Genomic DNA, 21,547 nt, shown 5'->3' with positions numbered 1-21,547 from the left:
TGTCAAATTCAAAGTATTTTGCTCATTTACAATTATTCCAAAAGAGTAATTGAAAACCTAGATTTCATCCAGCAAAAACTGAAACTGTGTCCAGAATATACCCTGCATTCATCTAGGGAGTGCTTAAATTTTCAATTTCAATACGTTCTGGGACATTTGCACCAAATTCCATTTTAAATAAAACTTAAAAGTCCTCTACTATTTTTTATATCTTATAAACTGAATGCACCAAATTGTGTTGCAAAGCTCTTAAAGTGGAGTCTAAACTGTTCATCCACCAGGCAATGAAAAGTTCACTCTGATCCGAATTAGCTTGCTTGGTTTGTCAGGTAAGAACTGGGGACAGAGAGGCCTTTACTTCCTGTTTCAAAGCAGTGGCAGTAACAGCAGAAACTTAACAATACTGACATGGCAATATATATACATTTTAGTTAGAGTAGAGAAGAGCTACAGAACTCCCCTTCTTGGCACCAGATCAATAAAACAGCATAAAACTGTGCTACTAATACTATTGCTTTGCTCTTTATAATGCCCAGGTGACATTCTCTGTGAGGGGCCAGGGGTACAATGGATAATTTTAGACTATTTTAGCCTGTGAAAGAGGGGCTATAGTCAGTCCTGATTCCTCCTTTTGTGAAGTTTATAATACCATTTGATCAATTCTCAAAGTAAAAAAAAATCATTTAATTACCATGCTCGTGAATTTTATAATTTGCCTCCTACTGTAAGCACTTCCCACTACTAAATACAAACCTAAATAAAAATAGGTGTATCATCATAATTTGTACCTATAATATATTTTAAGCATAGTTAAAACTGAATTTTCCACATAAGGTACAGCAAGAATCAGGTATCCAAATGATGACTGAATGAATACATAAATGCCCACAAATGAGAATGCCTTTATACATTTCAATCACTGACACCCTTTCGTAGGAGCAGAGACAAAACATACTGTATAACTTTCTGTTGGATTCCAGTGTAATCCATATGGCCATTTCCATGTATAAGGACAGTTATTAAGATATGCTAATACACTTTGCAAGTAATGCATACTGGACCTATTTATGTTACAGAGTGTACATGTTTCTCTTAAGCAATGATCATCTGTCAAGTCATTGTCAATATTGACATGCTCTTCTCGTACCCTGCTGGAGCACATGAGTAACAGTACGTCAGGGTTCCCACTGAATTTGAGCAGTCATTGTAGTTTGTTATTGATCACAGCTGTGAGGCAGCGGTGCTAACTGTCACACCACCATGTCACACAAAGTTAGAAATATGGGCTTTAAATAAATGACAAGCAAACAGGTGTAGCTGGGATTTTTGTCCACAGAATTAGAATTCAATAACACATAAAAATGCAATAACATTCTTTACAAATCAGAGGCTTTCTTATATGTCTTCAAAAAACGATTTGGTGAGCAGTCTGCTTCCTCTATCTAAACACTGAAAACCAAAAACATAAGAAGCATATGTTAAATCATGTCCATCTCTCTCAAAAGCTGTATCCTGTGCAAAGTAATCGAAGTAGGAGGTCAGAAAAAAAAACTAGGCTGTCATTACTGCAACTAATGCTAAACTAAACTGCTACCATAACTACGCATTCAAAATGATTTTCACATCCAGTGACGTAATTATGGTGGAGGGCCTCTGTTGTAAAACCCAGCTTCATGCTCAATGAAGAGGTGCTGGATGATACATAAATGTAATAAACATCTCCAGGCTAGGAATACTTCTGACATTCTCTTGCTGAAATTGTTTTAGGTAGTATTAGTGATTTCTTCATTGCACAGCACTGGTACGTAAAGTGTGAAAAAACAGATAATGTTAAGTAATTTTTAAGGCAGGCAGATTATGAATTTGCAGTGCAGTCATTCTGACAAATGGCCTTTTAAGCACAGAGAAGAGACCTTCAGCAAAATTCCATTTCCAACTATTTTATAGCTTCATATGTATTCAATTCACTGGCCTAACCAATCCCTCTGGGGTCACTATTGACTTCCTAATAACCTCTTTACATAATCTGCCTTGACGCACTGGCCTTCAGTTTCTCCTTCAGCTTTCGCTGAATAGGCACTAACCAATACTGAAAGGAAAAGAGCAATCAAGATTTTAATGCGTCTTGAGCTGGGAGAAGGGGGAGTGACAAACAGACAAAACAAGCGTAACACCCCAATGATGCTAGAATGAATTTGAAAAAAGATCGATGTTTGGAGATTAATCGATGGAGTAATTCCTCTCACACATGGACCTGTGATTTGCACTGTCTGAAGGTACGTTCCACCTCCCAGGGGCATAGAGACTCCTCTTCAGCCATGCATAAACATGAACTGAAAGAAGCACTTGACACAGTTTAATGCAAGGCTGCTGCTTATTTAAGGACTCTGTAAAACTTTGATTGGCAATACTGACAGCCACATCTGCTCATGTGGGATGAGATACTAACTTCAGTGAATTTTAAAGATATAATAATTTGTAAACAAATTCAGTACTCTTAAAATGTGAGATTTTATCCCCTCAAGCTGCCACTCAGCAGTATAGCCAACACACGGTGAATTTAAAATGTAAACCATTTATTTTTCAATACATGGTAAAGAAGTGTTTAATAAATTCCCTCTTTGGCTCAATGCCAGACAATAGCCATTGCCATGATTCACAGGGTATAGTTCAGCAACATTTTTTAGGGAAACTGGCATTTTATAGCTAGCTATTATTTCCCCAGGTAATACCAAAGCAGAGCAGGGCTTGACGTTGAACAAATGGATGGCTCACTGCTAAAATATCACTCCTTTCCCATGTCCATTTCAAAATAAAACGCTTCTCAATGGAACGAGTTTCTTTAAAGAATAGCCTTACTGTTCTGTCCATCTTAAAGTGACAAAATGCACAGCAGAAATGAATGCAGAGCTATTTCAGTACAAATCTGGGGATTTATTAAAATATTAAAACAGACACACATCATAGGACTTGCTGCTGTTTTGAATTTAATTCCAAAGCCCACACTGAAAATTGCAACATAAGGCTTAGCTTTCCCTTTGAATACACTATACAGTTCTATGCAGCTCCAAGGCTGGTGGTCTTTCTTCTTCTTGAGAATGAGCACTAAAACCAGAATTATCAGCAAGTATTTGTTTTAAATGTAAAAAAAACAAGTCAAAACGAGGTTGTCAAAGGGAAACAAATGTAAAAACCCAGATGTGCCATGGTCAGTGTGACAAAAGAATCGCCAAAACTGTTTCTACTAAAATATCCTGGTATATCGTAACAATTTTGTCACCCTTACCTAATTGTGTGAATTGTTCCCACAAAAACGGAAACATCTCTTGGGATGCTTATCAACAACAACTTAAGAGGAACAAGCATAAGCCTTATTGTGCTTGATATAATACTACAATGGATGCTAATATGGAATGTAAAGCACACGTACAGTATAACATATAAAAAACAATTAACCCCCAACAAGTCTCCATCTAGCTCAACTGTAAAATGCTGCAATGCCGTAACTCATTTCTTGATATAGGAGCTCAATGTGCAATCACCCATCCCTCATCACCCCCCTTCCCTCTGCCAGCAGCGCTCTGTCCAAAGTGAGCTTTCTATGAAAGTACTGCAGTGCTGCGATGCTATACTTCACATGCTGAGGCAGCAGGACAGAAAGGTGGCATCTCCAAGGGCATCAGGTTAAAGAAAAAAAATCGAGTTCAGCAAACGCTCACACGGGGAGTATTTGAGACAACTGCACTACGAAGGATGCGGCACTTCCTGTCTTACCATGATTGTTCCACCAGTCTGAGTCCTCAGAGGTCGAAGCACTTTCCTCTGCACCAGGAAGTTCGGCAGAAACAGGAGAGGCGGAATTTCTGTGATCGTAGCCACTACGATCGACCACTGAAAGGACAGGAAAAAAGGAACAAAATTCATACCACAACAGGAAGCTGGTAATGAAGCAGTACTGATGCCATAAGTAGCTGACACAGCAAATCTCTTCACACCTCCTGAGCCATCCAGAAATTGTAAACGGAATGAGGCTGGGCATTTTTAGAACCTCAATATTTCAACAAAACCATTACACATACAAAAAGAACTGTGGTCACCAATAACACACAAAACAAACAAGAAAAACACACAGCACAGGGATATAGATAACATCCAGGGAAATTCATAAACATCAAGCTTTAAAAACAGTTTTTTAGTCACAGTTATTCAATAGTACCGATTACTGCAGGCAAAATGTTAAGTGTACAAGAAAGGGTTATCAGATCGGCTCTGATTATAGCGTTGCAATTCTTAAATGAATATTCAATCACAGCAGAAGCATAGAATGATTTTCTGGGATACCTCTCGTGAGCCTTCCAAGATATGGTTCTGCATGCAGTAAAAAAAAGAGAAAATATACGTATTTAAATGAAGAAATGAAGGATCGTTTGAGATGCCATACCTTTGTCCTAAATGTTTATTGCCAGAGCTAGAGAGCCTTTAGCCAGAAAAAGAGCAATCCATCACCAGGGACACTTTCACCCCAAACACCTCCCTTCCACCTCTCCACCAAGGCAAATAAATATTAAAAAAGCAGTTGAATTAGGAATATGATGTGGACTAATAACCTCTGGGAGCTAAACTGAGACCCAGGGGTTTCTTTCAGAACTGAAGTGGGATGACCCACAAAGACAATTGCTCAATGATTTTATGAATAACATCCACTTGGGGCCCTGCTTCACCTTGCACCCCATTCTAAAAAAAACAACACTTTTTTTTAAAACCCAGTATAGTACAGGTCACTGTACAGATCAGGTGATCTTGCTCTCATCTCACTGTACAAATGGATTTGTAATGCACGCTCAAGGGACATGATAAGAAACTCTCAGATGCAAATGGTATGACCTCATTGATTTTGTTACAAGATTTTTCAATCTGGAGGTGAACCAAGGCACCTCTTGGGAGTTGGGGGTGGAACACCGGAAGAACGTTAAAGTAGCTAACCATTTAGTGCATCTGCACAGAGCTGTTGCATAGCAGGTACAATACAATTGAAATAACAGGGAACTGGCAGTGCAGCTTATAAAACAAGCCTTACTAACACTGTAAGTTTAACAAAGCTGTCTTACACATACCTAAACACGTCTGAAATGCACACACTTTAAATGTCTTGAATTGCTCACGTCTGTAAACAGTAACTTTATACAGAACGGCTTCAGTTCCATAACATTATGGGAATCATTTTACAGACTGAAATATACTTTCTAATAAGACTCAACAGCATTTAAGATAAGTTTAAAAGTACAACAGATATACCTACACTACATAACATTTTCTCTGGATGTTTGAACGCAATAGAAAAATGGTTTACATCAGTCAATCTCTACACAAAATACAGCAGCCAGGTGGTAAATTTATGCATTCACTGACACAGCATTTACCACTATTTAAGACAAAATTGTATCTAGTATGGGTTTATGAGAAAAACACCTTTTTTCTAGAAGGTCTGTCAAGGAGGTTCATATCTAGCTTGCGTAGAAGGGAGAATTCAGATTACAGTTCAGCTGGTGCCAAAGTGAAATTTTGCAAATGTGAAAAGGCAAATATTTTTCTATAGCTGTTGTGTACTTGAATTGGTAAAATTACAAATTAACTGTTACATTTATACAGTAGATTGACCTATTTCGCAGTGTACCTCTGGTACACTCACTGGTCAATGTAAATTGCTCATTATCATCCTACTGTAGTTCTCAGCTTTGCAAGCCGAGGAATTTGAGTTTTTACATACCTTCTTATTCACTTTAGAAGGTACTATGAAAAATGATGTTATTAACTGCATGGAATACCCAAACAGCACAAGTTCAAAAGACTTCAAGAGGTAAAACCCAATAGCACAATTTTTTTTTTATTTATCGCACATTTGCTTCTGCTTTCATACGAAGATCCCAATGTAACGTTTTGCCGACAGTACTACAGCAAGCCTTGAACTAAAGTACAGAAAAAAAAGACATGTCTGGACTAAAGAATAAGAAATAGACTGCACTATTTATTGCCGTTCAACATGCTCAATGAGAACCTGTACATCCCGCTTTTGTGTGATTGACATGGCTTTCTTCAGTGGAGAGGGTTCGAAAAGAGAAATCAAGTTACCTTGAGTTTGTTTAGATAACGTCTCGTGTGGACAACCAGGAGATCCTCCTCCGCAGCCTCACGCGCTGCCACAATGTTTCCATCTGTGATCAACTGTTCCTCTATCACATAAACACAGAGTGCATTATGAGCAGAACATTCACTGCTTTAACTGAAAACGCAACAAACACAATTCTCGGAAAATGTCTCGGGTCTAAATTATACACGGGACGCATTGCGGTCAATAACATTAATGGCCTCCGAATCATTTTTATGTCAGTAAAATGATTTTTTAATTGATAAGAGCTTTAAAGATGTTCGCTTAGACTACGCCTTGAACACATCCTTTCACACACTGTGTATTTAAACATTCAAGATCAAGCAAGAATCAGAAGAGCATTTGCAAGAGAAGGTAATTGGTTAGATAAAAGGACAACATGCACCTGAGGTATAACTGACATCATGCCAGACTTCTATGGCTATTCTGACCTTCAGTTCAAACACAGCATGCCTGGAGTGTGAAGCAGGGAATTTTTAACTTTCTTAATTATCTCCGACTCGGTGCACTGCTTCACTACTTCGATGAATGTGCCAAAACTATTTCTATCCAACTCAAAAGTTGCATTTTTTTTTAGAAAAATGACATTGATTTCATTTATCACAGGAGAGCTTTATCCATGTACTAAATTCCTTCACAAACAAGAGTCCCTTTGATTGCGCATTAACACTGTTTAATCATCCAGTGTACCTTTTAAAAAACGAATAACCTTCCCCCATTTCCCAGCATCAAAAGGGTGAAGCTTCTCAAATCCCATAAAGGTAATGTTGTAGTCTGGAGAGTACACAATAGGCAGGCACGTTGAAGGGACTTCGGTGTAAAGCTCGGTTCTGTGCGAGCTGAAAAGCATACAAAACGCAAAGGATTCCTTATGGTAAAATCAAGATAACAAACCACATCTCCAGTCCTAAACCTTGGCCAGGGGTCTCATTTTCAATTCCTGGAAATCCTACCCTAGGAATTTTGACATGTAATCGTTTGCAGGAAACATTTATAACATTATTAATAAACACCTTAATAGCATTTTATAAATAGTTATAAAAAAGATTTCAAGTGTGACCACATTCTTCATACTATTTTTAAGGTAATATAGTGTATACCTTGTTTTTTCTTGCCTGCTTCCTTTTTGAGACATTTTTCATTCACATTTTCATTTTAACCTGAAAAACAAATGGGTGTTTACCAAAAAATGTACTCAATATAGTAGAATGCACAATACTCTTAATAACACAAGAAATGTCCTTGGCTACGACTTTAGCTAGTGGTACCATATCATACCATGTTCTTTCCTGTAGTACATTGCTCTTTGTGATCAAGTGCGAGAACATGTTTTGCATACTTTTAAACAATACTTAATGATCATGGATAATCTAGTTGTAACAAGGATTCCTACCTAAATTCCTGCAGTGCAAAAGCTTGTAATAAAACCAGTTTGTTTGTTTGTTTGTTGAACTACATCTGGTTAGATTTTAAGTCTTATCATAAAACCTCCAAAATTCAAATTCACTAGAGGTTAATATATAGTAAGAGTTTCTGGAACAATTAAAAAAATCAAAAGCAATCTATTATGCATGCACTATAAAAACTTTCTCCAAAAACATCCCTGCCAATCAATAAGCATATTGGAGATGAAAACGTCACATTAATAAAGGAAGAGGTTCCAATTCTGAAATCCAAATGGCAATGAATAAACAACTTCAGTGCAGGCAATCAATCAGAGCAATGTGGACTACGTGGCTGTTTCTTGTCTAAATTAACGATGGAGCTTCCAGGCTTTTTCCCCCCACTCACAGCTTGTGCATTGATTCATCTCTTCAAACTCTTGAAAATGATCAGATCTACAACTTATGCTAATTTAGGAAACAGCACAAAAGTTGAGGGGTTCTGAAGTCACACTGTCAAATCCAAACCATTTTTACAAGACTGTAAAATACCCCTTTGAATCCCAATCCATTAACAGAGGTTTATTACACTTGGTGATTTTAACCCATACCAATAAAATACAGAAATGAATGATTTGCAAATATTCATATATTTTAAACATACCATCACATTTAAAAAGCCAAAAGTTATTTGTCATTCAAAATGACAATCACTGATCTGAACATATTACTGAACATATGAAATTTTACACAAGTAATGTATCAAATCTACCCTAAAAGCATTTAGACAACTCAAGAGATTAGGCCTCATAAACCCAGTTTACTTTATAATGTTTATGCAGCAAATTCTGGAATGTTATGTTTTTGTGCATTTTTGAAGGACTCATCTTAAAAATATGCAATTGCAAATATCAGCCTTGACGTTGAATGTCCTATTTACAACATACTTCTCTTTTAAAATATTCCATATCTACAGCGCCTGGTTCCATAGAGACATACATACATTTGATGTGCACATGCTGTCTTTTCAAAAGGGTGACACACCACATTACTCAGCTTAATTTTGTATACAAATAAATACCTAAGAGCGAGCTTTTAATTTTGACAACTTTCAGACTATGATGAGAAACTGAGTACCACAGAAATTAACATAGCAAAATAAAAAAGTGACATTGCATCAGCTAATAAAATAATTAAAAACCTGTTAGTGTATTTCTCAGCTAACAGATTCTTACAGAATTCAAACCTTTAAGGCTTTCAATATAATTCTGTACATACAAAGTCTCCTCTACCCCTTCTTTCAATACAAAATGTTTGTTCATTGTTGTGAGAAGTATTACAGTGCTTCATAAGAAAAAGCTCACTGTCATCTGTTCCTCAGACACGCTCCATACTCTACACCTGCCCTATTTCTCTGACCTTGAGAAGAAAAAAATCAATTTCCATAATAGATTCATGATATTAAAATTTAATCTGCCTAGAGATGTTTAAGAAGACAAGCCAACATCAAGACTATGCTCATATACTTCATTCTATTAATCTGTTCAAGAGGAACGTGACCAACTATTCCATTCAAAATGCTTTCTGATACGATAGCAGTTGTGCAGAAAACATCTGGTTGTGTGAAAGGGTGAGGAATTAAATGACAAGAATAGCATTGATGGTAAACTGCAGAACTTTATTTCAAAAGCAATCAACACCACAGGGTAGCAAAATGTAATGTACAATATAAACAACCTGCAGTCTAAGGTTTTCACAGGTATTGGGGTTTTAAAGAATTTTTGGCTGATACTGGTTAAATTTGTCAAGAAGTTTATTATTCTAGTATTTTCACTCTGTGGCTGAAAATAAATCTGAGCGGTTGTGATTGTGTGCAAAAAATAGAAAAAAATGGTTATCTAGTTTAGGTGTCATTATAAAAGCAAAGGCATTTGCCCTATTCTTTCTACTCTTAACAAGCACCCTTACTCATATTTGCTTTTGTAAATATGCCATCCTTTTACTAAATATAAGAACATGGCGATCTATGAAACAGTTTACTGAGGCACTGAATCCACTCAAATCTCTAGGGGGGGAAAAAAAAAATCAAATGAACTACAATACCCGGAGGGCTTTGCAATTCACACGCATGCGTATTAATCTAAATAAGAAAAGGGGCTTCTGCAACTATATTATTCGATTTATTCAATGTTATCGTGGTGTTCTATGTATTTATTAATTATTACACTCTTCCGTTAAAAGCTCTACACCACAAGCAAATGCCATACCTTATTGCATAGTCGGCCTTCTCACCTGCTTCGTGTGCGAATACGAAACACAGTTCAACTCACCTGTCCACATTTTTTCATTATTGGTGCTGAGTATAGCAAGTCGACTTAGTGTTGCCACACGCTATGTTGGCCCCCCGAAACAAGATTAACGTGCGTGGTCTATGTAAATCGCTTAAATTAGCGTGTATCACTTAACCGAGGAATGATACCCAACCAACTCCCTTTCCCAAATTCATCAGTGTTGTGATGAGCTAGTACGCAGAACGCTCCTACGTCACCTGTGCTCCTCCACAGGGAGCGGAAGAAACAAGGAACATTTCCAAGTCTTAAGTGCTGTCCGGTTGAATTTATTGGCTTTTACGCAAAAACCGCACATACTCTTACCTGAAGCCGTTTGATTTGTATAACGCGTATCCCTGCTCAGTACAGAGCATTGCAACCGTTTTGTTTTTTTTCTACGCAGATATATTTCCAGGAGGTGTTCTGTGTTTCGTTGTTTTGTCGTGTGCAATTGACATTGGTTTACATCAGCGGATGTTATATGATTTTTAAGTTACTAAAAATGAGTTACACAGCCTGGGGTTTGTAAAGAGTTATATTTCAGGTAATGCAGTAATAAAGCTCATGCCACTGTAGTTTTTTTTTGTGTTCCATTAATTGAAAGGCACAATGTCTTTTTTTTGTCACGATCATATAGTCCCTGAATTATATAACGCCTGAGTACCGAGTCGCGTAATTTGTGCAAATAGATTATTTATGATGATTCCGAATAAAACAGTAAGTGAAGTTCATTATGCAGTACAATACTTTATAAGCGAGATAAAGAGAAAGCAATTACCTATTTGGTTGTTCATGATGCCTCTTGTAAATACTTACATTATTAATACCTGAACGTTCTCACACAGAATATAAAAACATTTAAATAGCTCTTCATCCAGCCTTTTCCCGAATGATCCCAAAGGTATCATCTTCACCAATAATTTGTTCCAGACACCCACTACCCTATGTGCAATGTAGAGATTCCTATCCACGGGCAAAGTCCTTGCTCTTAACTTGAAGTTAATTTTTTTTTTCACTAATGATGTTGGAATAGTTAATTGAAAAAAATACATATTGTCAGGGGTGTTTTCAATACAACCTCTTTTGCTCAAGAGTAAGAACTGGAAAACTATGTTTTTTCAACCTGACTATAATACGCCTTTAATACCACCAATTAATGTAGTAGTTCTTTCCCGTGCTCTTTCCAAACCAGCAATATCAGTTTTGTAACGTACCGATCACCATTGTACACAATATTCTAAATTACTTAATTTAATGTCCATAATTTAAACGTTACATCTTTGGATTTATATTAAGCAGTGGTCATTAATAATGAGTTCACTTCAGTTTTTGTCAGATGCACAAGTACAATGATACAGAGACAAAACTGTCCGCCTGCCTCTGAATCTGGAGATTCGTGCCTTTATGCCCCTATAACGCTTACCAGAGGGAAGGGGGAGGATGAGAAACCAGGATGACTGGTTCCACTGATTGTGTAGAGAGGACAACGACAAGACATAAAAAATCCGTTTCACTGGCTGTTTCTTCAAGATCGGTATCTAACAGTCAGTATCTGAATTATGTACCAAGTAAAACGTGCACGTTTTACATCTAGATTAAATAAATCTAAACAAAGAATAGAGTGAAATGCTTCCTACAGGCCGTGTATTCGAAGTTTTTCAAAGGGCAGGCTATTTCTTTCTGAAGGAGACTTGCAACCTTGGAATAATTTTACACGAGACGTAACTCCATGGGTTAATCTGAAAACAATCCCCGAAGATTCAATAGCTACATTTATATCTAATTTTAAACGGGATTGTCTAGTAATGCATTTTAGCGGAGAATTACGCACACTCCAGCATACAGTCTTAAGCCTAATTATCTGTATAGGGTAACAGTATGGGAGACCTGCAGGGTCTTTAAAGACAATGTGACAGATTGTGGGGTGGGCAAAAAACGGAGAGCACAAACTAACATCTAAGGACAAGGAGAACTGGATTTAATTGGGTAGCTCCGGTGGAAACCAGATAGCGGCAAATTGCTTGGTGAACTTCACGGGGCTCTCGTCTTCCAAATTGAATTCAAAGGCGTATGTCGTGAATTCGACGGGTTCACTTAAATCCCGTATTGGAATGGAAACAGTACACTGAACAGAAAAGAAATGCGAAAATAATGTCATTAGTGCAAAAGGATCCAAAGCCTCCTGCGCCTTTAAGGCGCAGTTTCTTGTAACACGACCTTTCCTCCTCCCTCTTGCGTGTAAAACGACTGCCGTCTGCCGTCGTTCGTGACGTTGCTCGAATAGCTGCGAATGGCGGGTGTTTCTTATGTTATATGTTTAAAAATTAATAATGCAGTTATTTAAAATACCTTTTTGTGTATGCAGTAGCGTCGGGTGGACATTTCTTTAGAAGATAGGAAGATAAATCTTGCTGCATTTCCTGTTTGTGGAAATGCTTTGAAACACCTGAAACGGACACCAACTGAGTCATGCAGTAGCTCTCCATGCTGTTTCTCTATATTGAAAGTTTGTAGCCTATTGAACTGGACTTGTATCTTTAAAAAGGGATTACGCGCTTGAAAGAACTTTGTGCGCTTAGTTCACCTTTTCTGTAATCGTGGAACATGTGCAGCATTTTGCACAGGACAGCACCATGAATTTAACATAAAGCATAGGGCAATGGCCTCGAACTAGATTTTGGAATTGGGTACTTTGATTTGTGTTTTTTTGTATAGAATAGTTTAGCTTTTAAACTTCTTTTTATGTATAAAGATCATATCGCGCCGCGTGGTCCGTTAACGTTGTGCTTTTATTTAAAGCAAAAAAGCACTTTAGAAAAAAAAAGGAAATGGCGAGTGCAACGGTACTTTCATTGATTGTGTTAATGGTTTTATTTTATGATCCGATATTTTGTTCGAGTGCCTCTAAATTGAATATCCCAAAGGTCTTGTTGCCTTTAGCCAGAAGCACCAAAATAAATTTTACCTTGGAAGCAACTGAAGGATGTTACAGATGGTAAGTTTGAATTTTTGAAAAGAAAATCGAAAATGAAGCCTAAAGCTGTTCTTTGGGGACAGGAAACACGTGGGACGTTACTGTATGAACCCAGGCAGAGACTGGTGTTCACTGCTATTTATGGTCAACAGCAAGTAATGTAAAGGTTTAAGACATTTTGTAGAAAAAGTACCCTGAGAAATGCCGGTTGAAATTCTATTTAGTCATATTCATTTCCAGGTGCGGTAACATTCATGAATCAACTTTTTATTGGGCTTTTTTTGTGACAAGGTTTTATTTAAGTACCATAGGCGCCTTTCTTTGAGCTACAGATAATACAGATAAAACCAAGGTCGAAAGCAGTCATTCAGTGTACACTCTAATTTAATGATAATATTTCCATTACTGCCCTCCCCTACTACTGCTCAGCTGTCTCTTTTGTCATATTAAGCTGTATAGACTTACACTTATGAAACCATTAAATTTTAATGTCATTTTGTTTACTGTAGTTTATTAATAGACTTGCAATATATATAAGGTGAGCACCACACCTCCACAGACTGCTGAGTGTTGTCCTTAACCTTTTAGTAAAAATTAGAGTGAAAAAATGTTGTCCTTCAGTTGTATTTGAATTGAGACAGTTTGTGTGGCAGAGTGAGGTTCTAAATGTATAAGCATCTGCGAGAGGCGCTTTTGTTGTTTCCTGGAGAGTATGCCTGTGCTGTATGGATATGCTCCAATTGATACAGAAGTTAATTAAATCCAAGCTGATAATGTTTCACAGCACATGTGGTGCAGGAAACCTGAATGCACCCAGGCTGACAACAGCGTGTTTGTCTGATAAAGTCTTCAAGACATTTTTTTAAGGAGGTTTTAAACATTATGCCTGCAGCATTTATGAGCTACTGATGTCTTTTTTTTGCTGCATTTGTAGCTACCTTATGACAGTCATATAATTTACAGCAACCTATTGTAGATCCTAAAATCATTTTTCCTTATTGGCAGCACACAGATTAACTTCCATATTCTTACACTCTGCAAAGACCCAATTTATAAATTGAAATTGGCTAGCTGCACAGGGAAGACAGAGTTCCAGATTATGTCTGCAAATGACGTACATCTGGTAAAAGAAAAGGCTGAGGCAATTATGGAAATCATTCTAAGTCACAAATTTAATTTGTGGGACATAAAGCAGTTAATGTACCAAATTTACAGTCGATAAGTTTTTCAAGAAAGCACATTAGAGAAACCTTCTCTTTGGGGAAGAAAGGGATGAGTTTTGTTATTTCTTTGATGCAGACTGTATTAAAACCCAGAGGGTACATTAAGCAACAAAGAGCATTTTCAGGTTTCCTTTAAGATTTATTGGGATTCTTGCAATTTCTGTCATTTGCATTACTAAAAGCACATTGTTCCTATAAATTGATTTTCAAATTGACCCACAAATTTTGAACATGATAGTTGTCATGTCTTAAGGTTGTAGTTTTAACAAAATGCCTTATGTGAACATTTGTATGAGCGCAGGCCATTTGGCCCATCTAGACCATTTGCTAGTTAGTAGCTAATTGCTGCACGGATATCTTCCAGCTTTTTTTCTTGAAAGAAGCCAGAATATTGTCTTCACTATTGTGGATGGGTAGATTGTTCCGTACTCCCACAATGCTTTGCATAAAGAAGTGCATCCTGTTCCGAGTTTTAAATGCATTTCCATAGAGTTTAGTCTTGCGTCCTCTGGTGTGTGTTTCACTTTTTTGAGTAAGTCAATGCTATTTCCTGCTTTTCCTTTTTGAGTTCATCCTGTATATGCCCAAACATCAAGATGAACATATTTTATAGGTAGACTAGTTTAGGTCATCTTGTTGTCTTTGGTGCATGTGGTTATATGGCAAACTCGAATTACTATTTTCAATACATTTCTAATTACAATTGCAATTTTCTCGTAGTCTGTACTGTATTTCAACATATGTCTTTATGCTTTGCTCCGCTTTTACCATTTAATCAGATATTTTTGCATATACAACTAGCTTTATGAGTCAAAGCTTTCAGAATCATGCATATTGGACAAATGTCGGTGGCTCTGAGCCCCTCAGTCATTGATTTTAATTTCTGTTTGTTATGGTCTCACGGCTGTTTAACTGAAAATGAGTTGTGAACAACCTCTATAAACAAGAGCTGGTCATCACCGTTTGAAGAGCTACCTTTCTAATCTGATTTGCAAAAAGCTGCTGTAATCACTTTCTTTTCATGTTCAATTTGCAGTCTAATTCATTTAAACTCAGTCTTGGCGTCACAGGTAATTAAAATGCCGTTCCATCCAGCATTGGGTATGGAAGATTTTAAATTGAAAGCTGCATTAATAATGGCTAATCTGCATTCATTTTTGCTGCAGCAGCTAGGCAAGTTTTTTGGGAAGATGGTTCTTTTTCTAGGTAAATTAGGTCAATTAATTTAAGATGATACTCCAGGGATACATGCCCATGCCTCTGATGTCTGCAGTGACACATTAAAGTACCAGTTGCACAAATGGATTAACAATAACAAGTTGAGTCTATTCTTAGGCTAAGAATTCACCTTGAATTTTGCAGTAAGGATCCTACAGGGCACTTCAGAGCTGATCTGCTTTTGGCCAGCTTTGTTTGTGCTTGGTCGTGATTTAGATGTTCTTCATGCAGGTCTTCCACCAGACCGGAGGTAGCCAGTATTGATGCTGTTGATCTCGATGAACGCCACTGTTCCCAAAGAGCCATCCTGCAGGCACGCTCCTCCCAGCTTACCAGACTCACCAGTATTATTATTGCGGAGGATGTTTGTAAGTTAACGGTGAATTAAATGCTAAGATTCCAGTGTACAGGCAGTCCTCGACTTACGACCACTCACACTTACGACGGCTGTCCCCTTAATTGTCTAACTGTAAAGTAACGTATCTTATTTTCGTGCCCCGGCGTTTCGTCATAACGTCTAACATTGATGACACCATCAGCCTGCGCGACCCCGTGCTGCCACATGTTATTGTTTGGGTGGTTAGCAAGCAAATGGCTAGCAAGCAAAAAAAGTGAGTGTTCTGATGGTGCCGATTGGGGGAAAAAAACTAAAGCAAATGTATGTTAATTCTGTTTGCATCCCTATGGACCAGTTTTACTGAAGACGGTTAACTTGGCAGTATGTCTTTGGACTGACAGAGGAAATAGGAGCCTCCAAGGGGATCCTGTGCGAACATGGAAAGAGCATACAGATTTCCACTCACAATCACTCTTAATTTATTCAAATGTATGTAATTTTTTTACTCCCACCAAGTTGAATAGGACTGTATTTAATCAACTCTACTCACCACGGCCACCCTCTTATTAGCAAAGGTGAGGCAGAATTGCCTTGTGTTTTGCCAGGCATATACCTTCAGGCCATCTGCTTTTCGTCACACCATGACAAAACCAAGTGCAAACAGCAGATCTGCAGTATCAAAGTAGGTAAACTTTTAATTAACGTTTTACTCCTTCCATCTTCCATCAAGTGACTGGTCAAGTCCTACGCTGTGATGCTATTGTGGATGTTATTAGTGAAATTCAGATTGTCTCAACCACTCGAGAACTACACTTGGAAGATTCTCCCTTAGAACTGAGGATTCATGCACTGGACTCTGAAGGTCAGTATCTACTACTTAGTTGATCGTATTTTCTGAACAGAATCTAATCCTTGCCCTTTCCAAGTATTACGTATTTTAAAATGTGAAGGTGAAAATACAGGCATGTTAACCCAAAGTTCATTAGTCAGAGTCTGAGGATCTTGGTTAAAACACTTGAGCTTCCTTATTTTGTCATTTAATACTAATTAGGATTTAACTTTTATGTAGTGCCTTTGATGTTGTTTAACAGGTCTTGACAATACTTGAATATATTTACTGTTGGGTTCTGTGTTCAGTATTTAAAGTGTAGAATAGGAAACGCATCATAAAATAATGTAGAATGCATTACAGGATATTTTCAGCCTTTGATTGACTTTAAGAAACCATAGCTGAAGGCAAGAATAATCCCTTTTACTATAGTATAAACTACCTGTGGCTTTTTGGTTAATCCATTTGTTGTTTTAATCTTAAGTATTTTAGAGCTTCTAGACCCTAAGATAATATCCAGAATCACTTGTTTGCGTAATTCGATAATAACCATGTGGTTCTGTGTTTAGTTATGTATTGGCTCATGGTTTATATTGGACGTTCACCAAACCAGTTAAGCTAGTAAAGAATGCATGGAAATAAATTACACTTGGAAGTCCAAATCTATTAAAAACACATTTTTGGCAGTTAAATGCTGAATAAATAAGTTCAGATGTGGAACAGTTTTTTATTGAAAAATGACATTGCATTTTTGTTGCTAATACATAGAGCAGCATAATGTTTCTGTGACTAAGCACATTTAGCTGTTGTAGTTCTGCATTTGTTTTTCCTGATCACTGACTACAAAAAATTGAAAATACTGTTGTTCTTGTATATTTTTTCAGGAAATACTTTCAGTACATTGGCAGGGCTGGTTTTTGACTGGTCCATAGTAAAAGATGCAGACACTGCTAGCTTCTCAGATTCCTATAATGCATTGCGGTAAGTCCCACAAGCTCTGTGATTTATTAAGTCAACTTATTGCTCCTGGTGCTCCAGAACAGTTATCCGGAAAACATGAACTATAAAAAACAAGTCTTAAGTGTTCATTGCCTTTAACTGTCCATGACCCACGTGTCATTCAATGACATTTCATGACGGTCTGTGTTCTAGGTATGTTTCTTTGTTTTAAAATTGGATTTTTGCAATAAATATTGATTATTTGATAAGCAGTTCAATTGCAAAAATTTTAAAGCAGACATGATTGTTCATTTTTAAAAAGTTAATTTGTTATATATTGGGACATTTTAGAAATGCAACAGTAATACTTATTCAAGTGATGTCTGCACAAGATTAATTGAAAGTTGTTTTACTTTAAAAATATAAGCAGATCAACCACAAACTTGACAAACAAGATGCAATTGAGCGTCTCCTTTTTGCATGATACATGTTGTACAACAGTGTCTGTACCCACTTAGCTAATAGAATGCATCTATCCTTGGAATTCTAATGCTTGAAATTTGCAAGGATTGCACAAATAGGTGCTTCAGATTTATAACCAAATTCATTTGGCCTCAGAAAAAATTAATGTTGAAAACTGTAATGTGTGACAAAAAACCGCTGACCGTGTGTATCGACTCGACTTTCTAATGTGTTTGGGGAAAATGAGAAAAACTGTTTGCAGAGTCTCTTCATCTGTAACTTCATTCATAAAAACGTATTCTACATTATATCTGATGGTAGTTACATTGCAGTGCTTCAGTTATGTGCCATTCCTGAAGATTCCTGAAGTCCATACTGTACTTTAACAGACACCTAATCTCTTATGCTAGTATTTTATTTTAAAGAGGTATTCTAAGGTTTAAAAAGTAAACTGTATTATACATTCATTTCTTCTCCTAGGGTACTCAAGTTCTCAGAATCTACATATACTCCTCCAGCCTACATTTCAGAGATGGAGAAAGTGGGCAAGCAAGGAGATATTATTTTGGTGTCGGGAATAAAAACTGGAAATTCCAAAATAAAAGCGAAAATACAGGAGTCATTGTACAAGGTATGTCATTGGGGTGTGTGGTGTATGTCATCATAAAATCCACATAATTGTTTTGCTCCGTGATACAATGTACAATATAATTGATGTACTGTAGCATCTGCATGCAAAATTGTCACTCAGACATAAAGCCCCCAGGGGACAATTTGAATATGAGGACCATACTTTAATCTGTTTTCAATTCTTAATGAATGTTAGATAAGGACCTATAAATCTGGGGGCTTTTGTCTTCTGCATTAAGATCTTCTGCAAGGTTGTTACAATGACATGGTTAGATTGACACACTTTAATAGGTACCCCAGGAATTGAGAGCCTTCACTTTTTTGCCTTGACCTGTATAGTTTGGTGCTTCAAATGTTTACTCATCACATATGCTTTTCTTTGTTTTAGCTGTTATAACACTTTTCAGCTCGTCAAACACCATAATGTACCCTGATGTTTACTATTTCATGTAGCTTTGTTATTTCGAGTAGATAAAGATGTGGCTGTCTGGAAGGTTAAGGTAGCAGACTGCTACCCTGCCTAATCGTATTTCTAGGCAGCATTCTCCAGAAACCATGATGGTAACAAAAACCCTTACATCAACTGCAAAATAGTTCTGGCACCTCACCTGCTAGGTCTGTGATGCCGAAGAACTGAAGACTTACATGGCATTCTGTTCTGGATCATGAATGCCTTTCATGCACAGTAAAAGGGAATGACTGAGCTCAGCTTCTGTTACCTTTGATGTTAATATAAGTTTGAGGTAGCATGACACTGTTTAGATACTATATTCGATTTACAGTGAAATTCTGTAGAACTACAGAATGCTGCAATACACTGCTCATTACTCTTCAAGTAAGAAAATGTACCCGTTTTGACTTGTGATACATATTTCTCTTACAGAATGTGCCAGCTGCAGAAGTCAGACTCTTAATCCTAGAAAACATACTTTTGAACCCGGCGTACGATATTTACTTACTTGTGGGTACTTCTATTCAATATAGGGTACAGAAGATTCGTCAGGGGAAGATTACAGGTCAGTTTGCTGCTTTTTATATCTTTAGGATACTGGTTAAATGAAGCTAAGGATTAATCCTTAATTAGGATTTTAGATCCTTTTATCTCTCCAGGTTAACATGTATAATGAGTATCAGGAATCTGTTGCAAAAAAGACCTTCCCAATAAAACTTTTATGAAATTGTTGAAGATGTAAGTGGTTTATTGTGATTCACAGATTTTACTTATTTTAAATCATTTTGACGGTCTACAGCTATGGAAATTATACTTACTGTAACCTATATAGGTGTATTTCATCTTAATGCACTTTGTCATGGTTAACTGGATTTAGTATCATCAGTTGGTTGCAGTCTTAATGGTCTTGCATTGTTGGGAGATCAATTGTTCACGACCAATTTACTCTGAATTATTTTTCTGGGGAAATACAACAGCCTTTTCTTACTGTGTGGTTGTCATCTTCTTGACAGAGTTAGTGATGCCATGTGATCAGTATGAACTGCAGCTGCAGAACAGCATCTTAGGACCAGATGGAGATGTGAGGATCCCTGTGGCAAAACTGGACAGAGCAACATCGACTGTAACAGCGCTCCAGCGTGGACAGACCAACATAGTTCTTGACCACAAGAGTATCCTTCAGACATTGGTTGCCTTCTTTTTTTTAAATGACTTCCCACCTTGTGCTTCCACGTCAGATCCTACATGCTTATAGAATCTCTGGATCCTGCAGAATCGGTGGCAGTGCCGATGATATTTTAAACTTTACAACATCGACTAACATTTTTATTAAAGTTGACGGCAGCATCCATCAACAAGTGTAGCTGTGAGCAGTGAGCTGGCAGGGAATCATAGCAATTTTAAAAGCATAAAACTTTGGTTCCAGAAATTTGTAGTTTTGGGGATGGGGGTGCCATACAGTGCATTGAAATTAGAGTTGACATTTTAATTTTAAAAGAATCCAGCTGAAAATATGGACCATATGGCATTTTCTTTTTCTTCCGTCTCATTTGAATTTGTCCTTGACGGAGGGTTTGAACAGGTCTTCGTATGCAGGGAGCATCTAGATTGCCAAACAGCACGTTGTATGTTGTGGAGCCAGGATATTTAGGTTCGTAACTGATTTCTTTTAGATTTAGAGGGGCTTTCAATAGCCTGTTATAAACATTTATGTACCTTCGGGGCATCAGTGCGAATGTGGACTATTTCCCAGGTGGTCCTACTGTGAGTAGTGTTTTCAAAAATATAAAAACTCAATTCAAATCAATACATTTTCAAATGCTCTTCTAAATATTTGTACAATGTTTTATTTTTCTTTCTCAGATGGGCTGATATCTGGTGAAAACTCTCAAATTCAATTTTCTGGGTTGCAGCTTGAATGCAGTAATGCGGTTTTGATGCTGCTGTTACAGAGCTCCATGTTAAATTGAGCTGGCACTATTTTTCAACAGTTAAACTAAAATCACTCGCTGACAGTTTTGGAAGTACATTAAAGAATACTCTGTGGAGGTTTTACTTTATTTTTTGCCTTTGAGCTCAGCTTTAATGATATTGACCTTAGTGCTAATCATTTGATCAGACCATCCCTTCAAGAATAGTTTCTTTTAATGATTTGGGATTTTAGCTGATTACCGCTATAGGGATCCCCATTTAAATTGCAATGAAAGAGTAAGGTAGGCTGAATGGCCTTCTGATTTACCGATGTGTTTCTTCATGCATTATCAGTGATTTGGCTTTGTTTTTTTTTACTTTTAACAGGGTTTAAAATCCATCCAGGAGACAGATGGGTCCTTGAAACGGGAAGGACATATGAAATTCTCATTGAAGTATTTGACAAATCAAGCAATAAGGTCCATTTGTCAGATGTGAGTTGCTTTTTATTCACAACAGGGGTGCCCAGCTACAATGCAAGAGGTGCTGTTTTGTCAACAACCTTTCATTCCAGTTTGGCTCTTGGTGATCCTGTCAAACTAATCATTGGCTCAATTTGAGCAGCTTAACAGCTCTCACCCAGCTCTTATAGTGGTGATGATTGGATGATCTGTAAAACATGCAGGGTTTGGGAG

At 37.2% G+C, this 21,547-nt stretch overlaps 2 protein-coding genes across 2 annotated transcripts in view; one reads left to right on the top strand and one right to left on the bottom strand.

Annotated features, from left to right (window-relative positions):
• The window catches only part of hdac11 (histone deacetylase 11), a 29,693-nt gene extending 19,591 nt beyond the window's left edge, over positions 1-10,102 (bottom strand). The window contains exons 1-5 of the mRNA XM_088917564.1: positions 9,879-10,102; positions 7,267-7,326; positions 6,857-7,005; positions 6,130-6,230; positions 3,775-3,891 (exon numbers count right to left, since the gene is read on the bottom strand). Of these exons, the coding sequence (XP_088773690.1) occupies positions 3,775-3,891; positions 6,130-6,230; positions 6,857-7,005; positions 7,267-7,301 (402 nt within the window). The 5' untranslated portion in view covers positions 7,302-7,326; positions 9,879-10,102. The remainder of the gene's footprint in view (positions 1-3,774; positions 3,892-6,129; positions 6,231-6,856; positions 7,006-7,266; positions 7,327-9,878) is intronic.
• A 2,028-nt stretch (positions 10,103-12,130) lies between these two features.
• nup210 (nucleoporin 210) overlaps positions 12,131-21,547 on the top strand; it is a 39,846-nt gene continuing 30,429 nt past the window's right edge. The window contains exons 1-9 of the mRNA XM_088917343.1: positions 12,131-12,873; positions 15,525-15,661; positions 16,361-16,492; positions 17,344-17,440; positions 18,341-18,491; positions 19,374-19,506; positions 19,955-20,113; positions 20,524-20,592; positions 21,240-21,346. Of these exons, the coding sequence (XP_088773469.1) occupies positions 12,707-12,873; positions 15,525-15,661; positions 16,361-16,492; positions 17,344-17,440; positions 18,341-18,491; positions 19,374-19,506; positions 19,955-20,113; positions 20,524-20,592; positions 21,240-21,346 (1,152 nt within the window). The 5' untranslated portion in view covers positions 12,131-12,706. The remainder of the gene's footprint in view (positions 12,874-15,524; positions 15,662-16,360; positions 16,493-17,343; positions 17,441-18,340; positions 18,492-19,373; positions 19,507-19,954; positions 20,114-20,523; positions 20,593-21,239; positions 21,347-21,547) is intronic.

This window comes from Atractosteus spatula, chromosome 5 (assembly GCF_055471065.1).
Source record: "Atractosteus spatula isolate fAtrSpa1 chromosome 5, fAtrSpa1.hap1, whole genome shotgun sequence".
Lineage (NCBI taxonomy): Eukaryota > Metazoa > Chordata > Actinopteri > Semionotiformes > Lepisosteidae > Atractosteus > Atractosteus spatula.
Note: the sequence above shows the minus strand (reverse complement) of the source record. Positions and strands in the feature narration are given on the sequence as shown.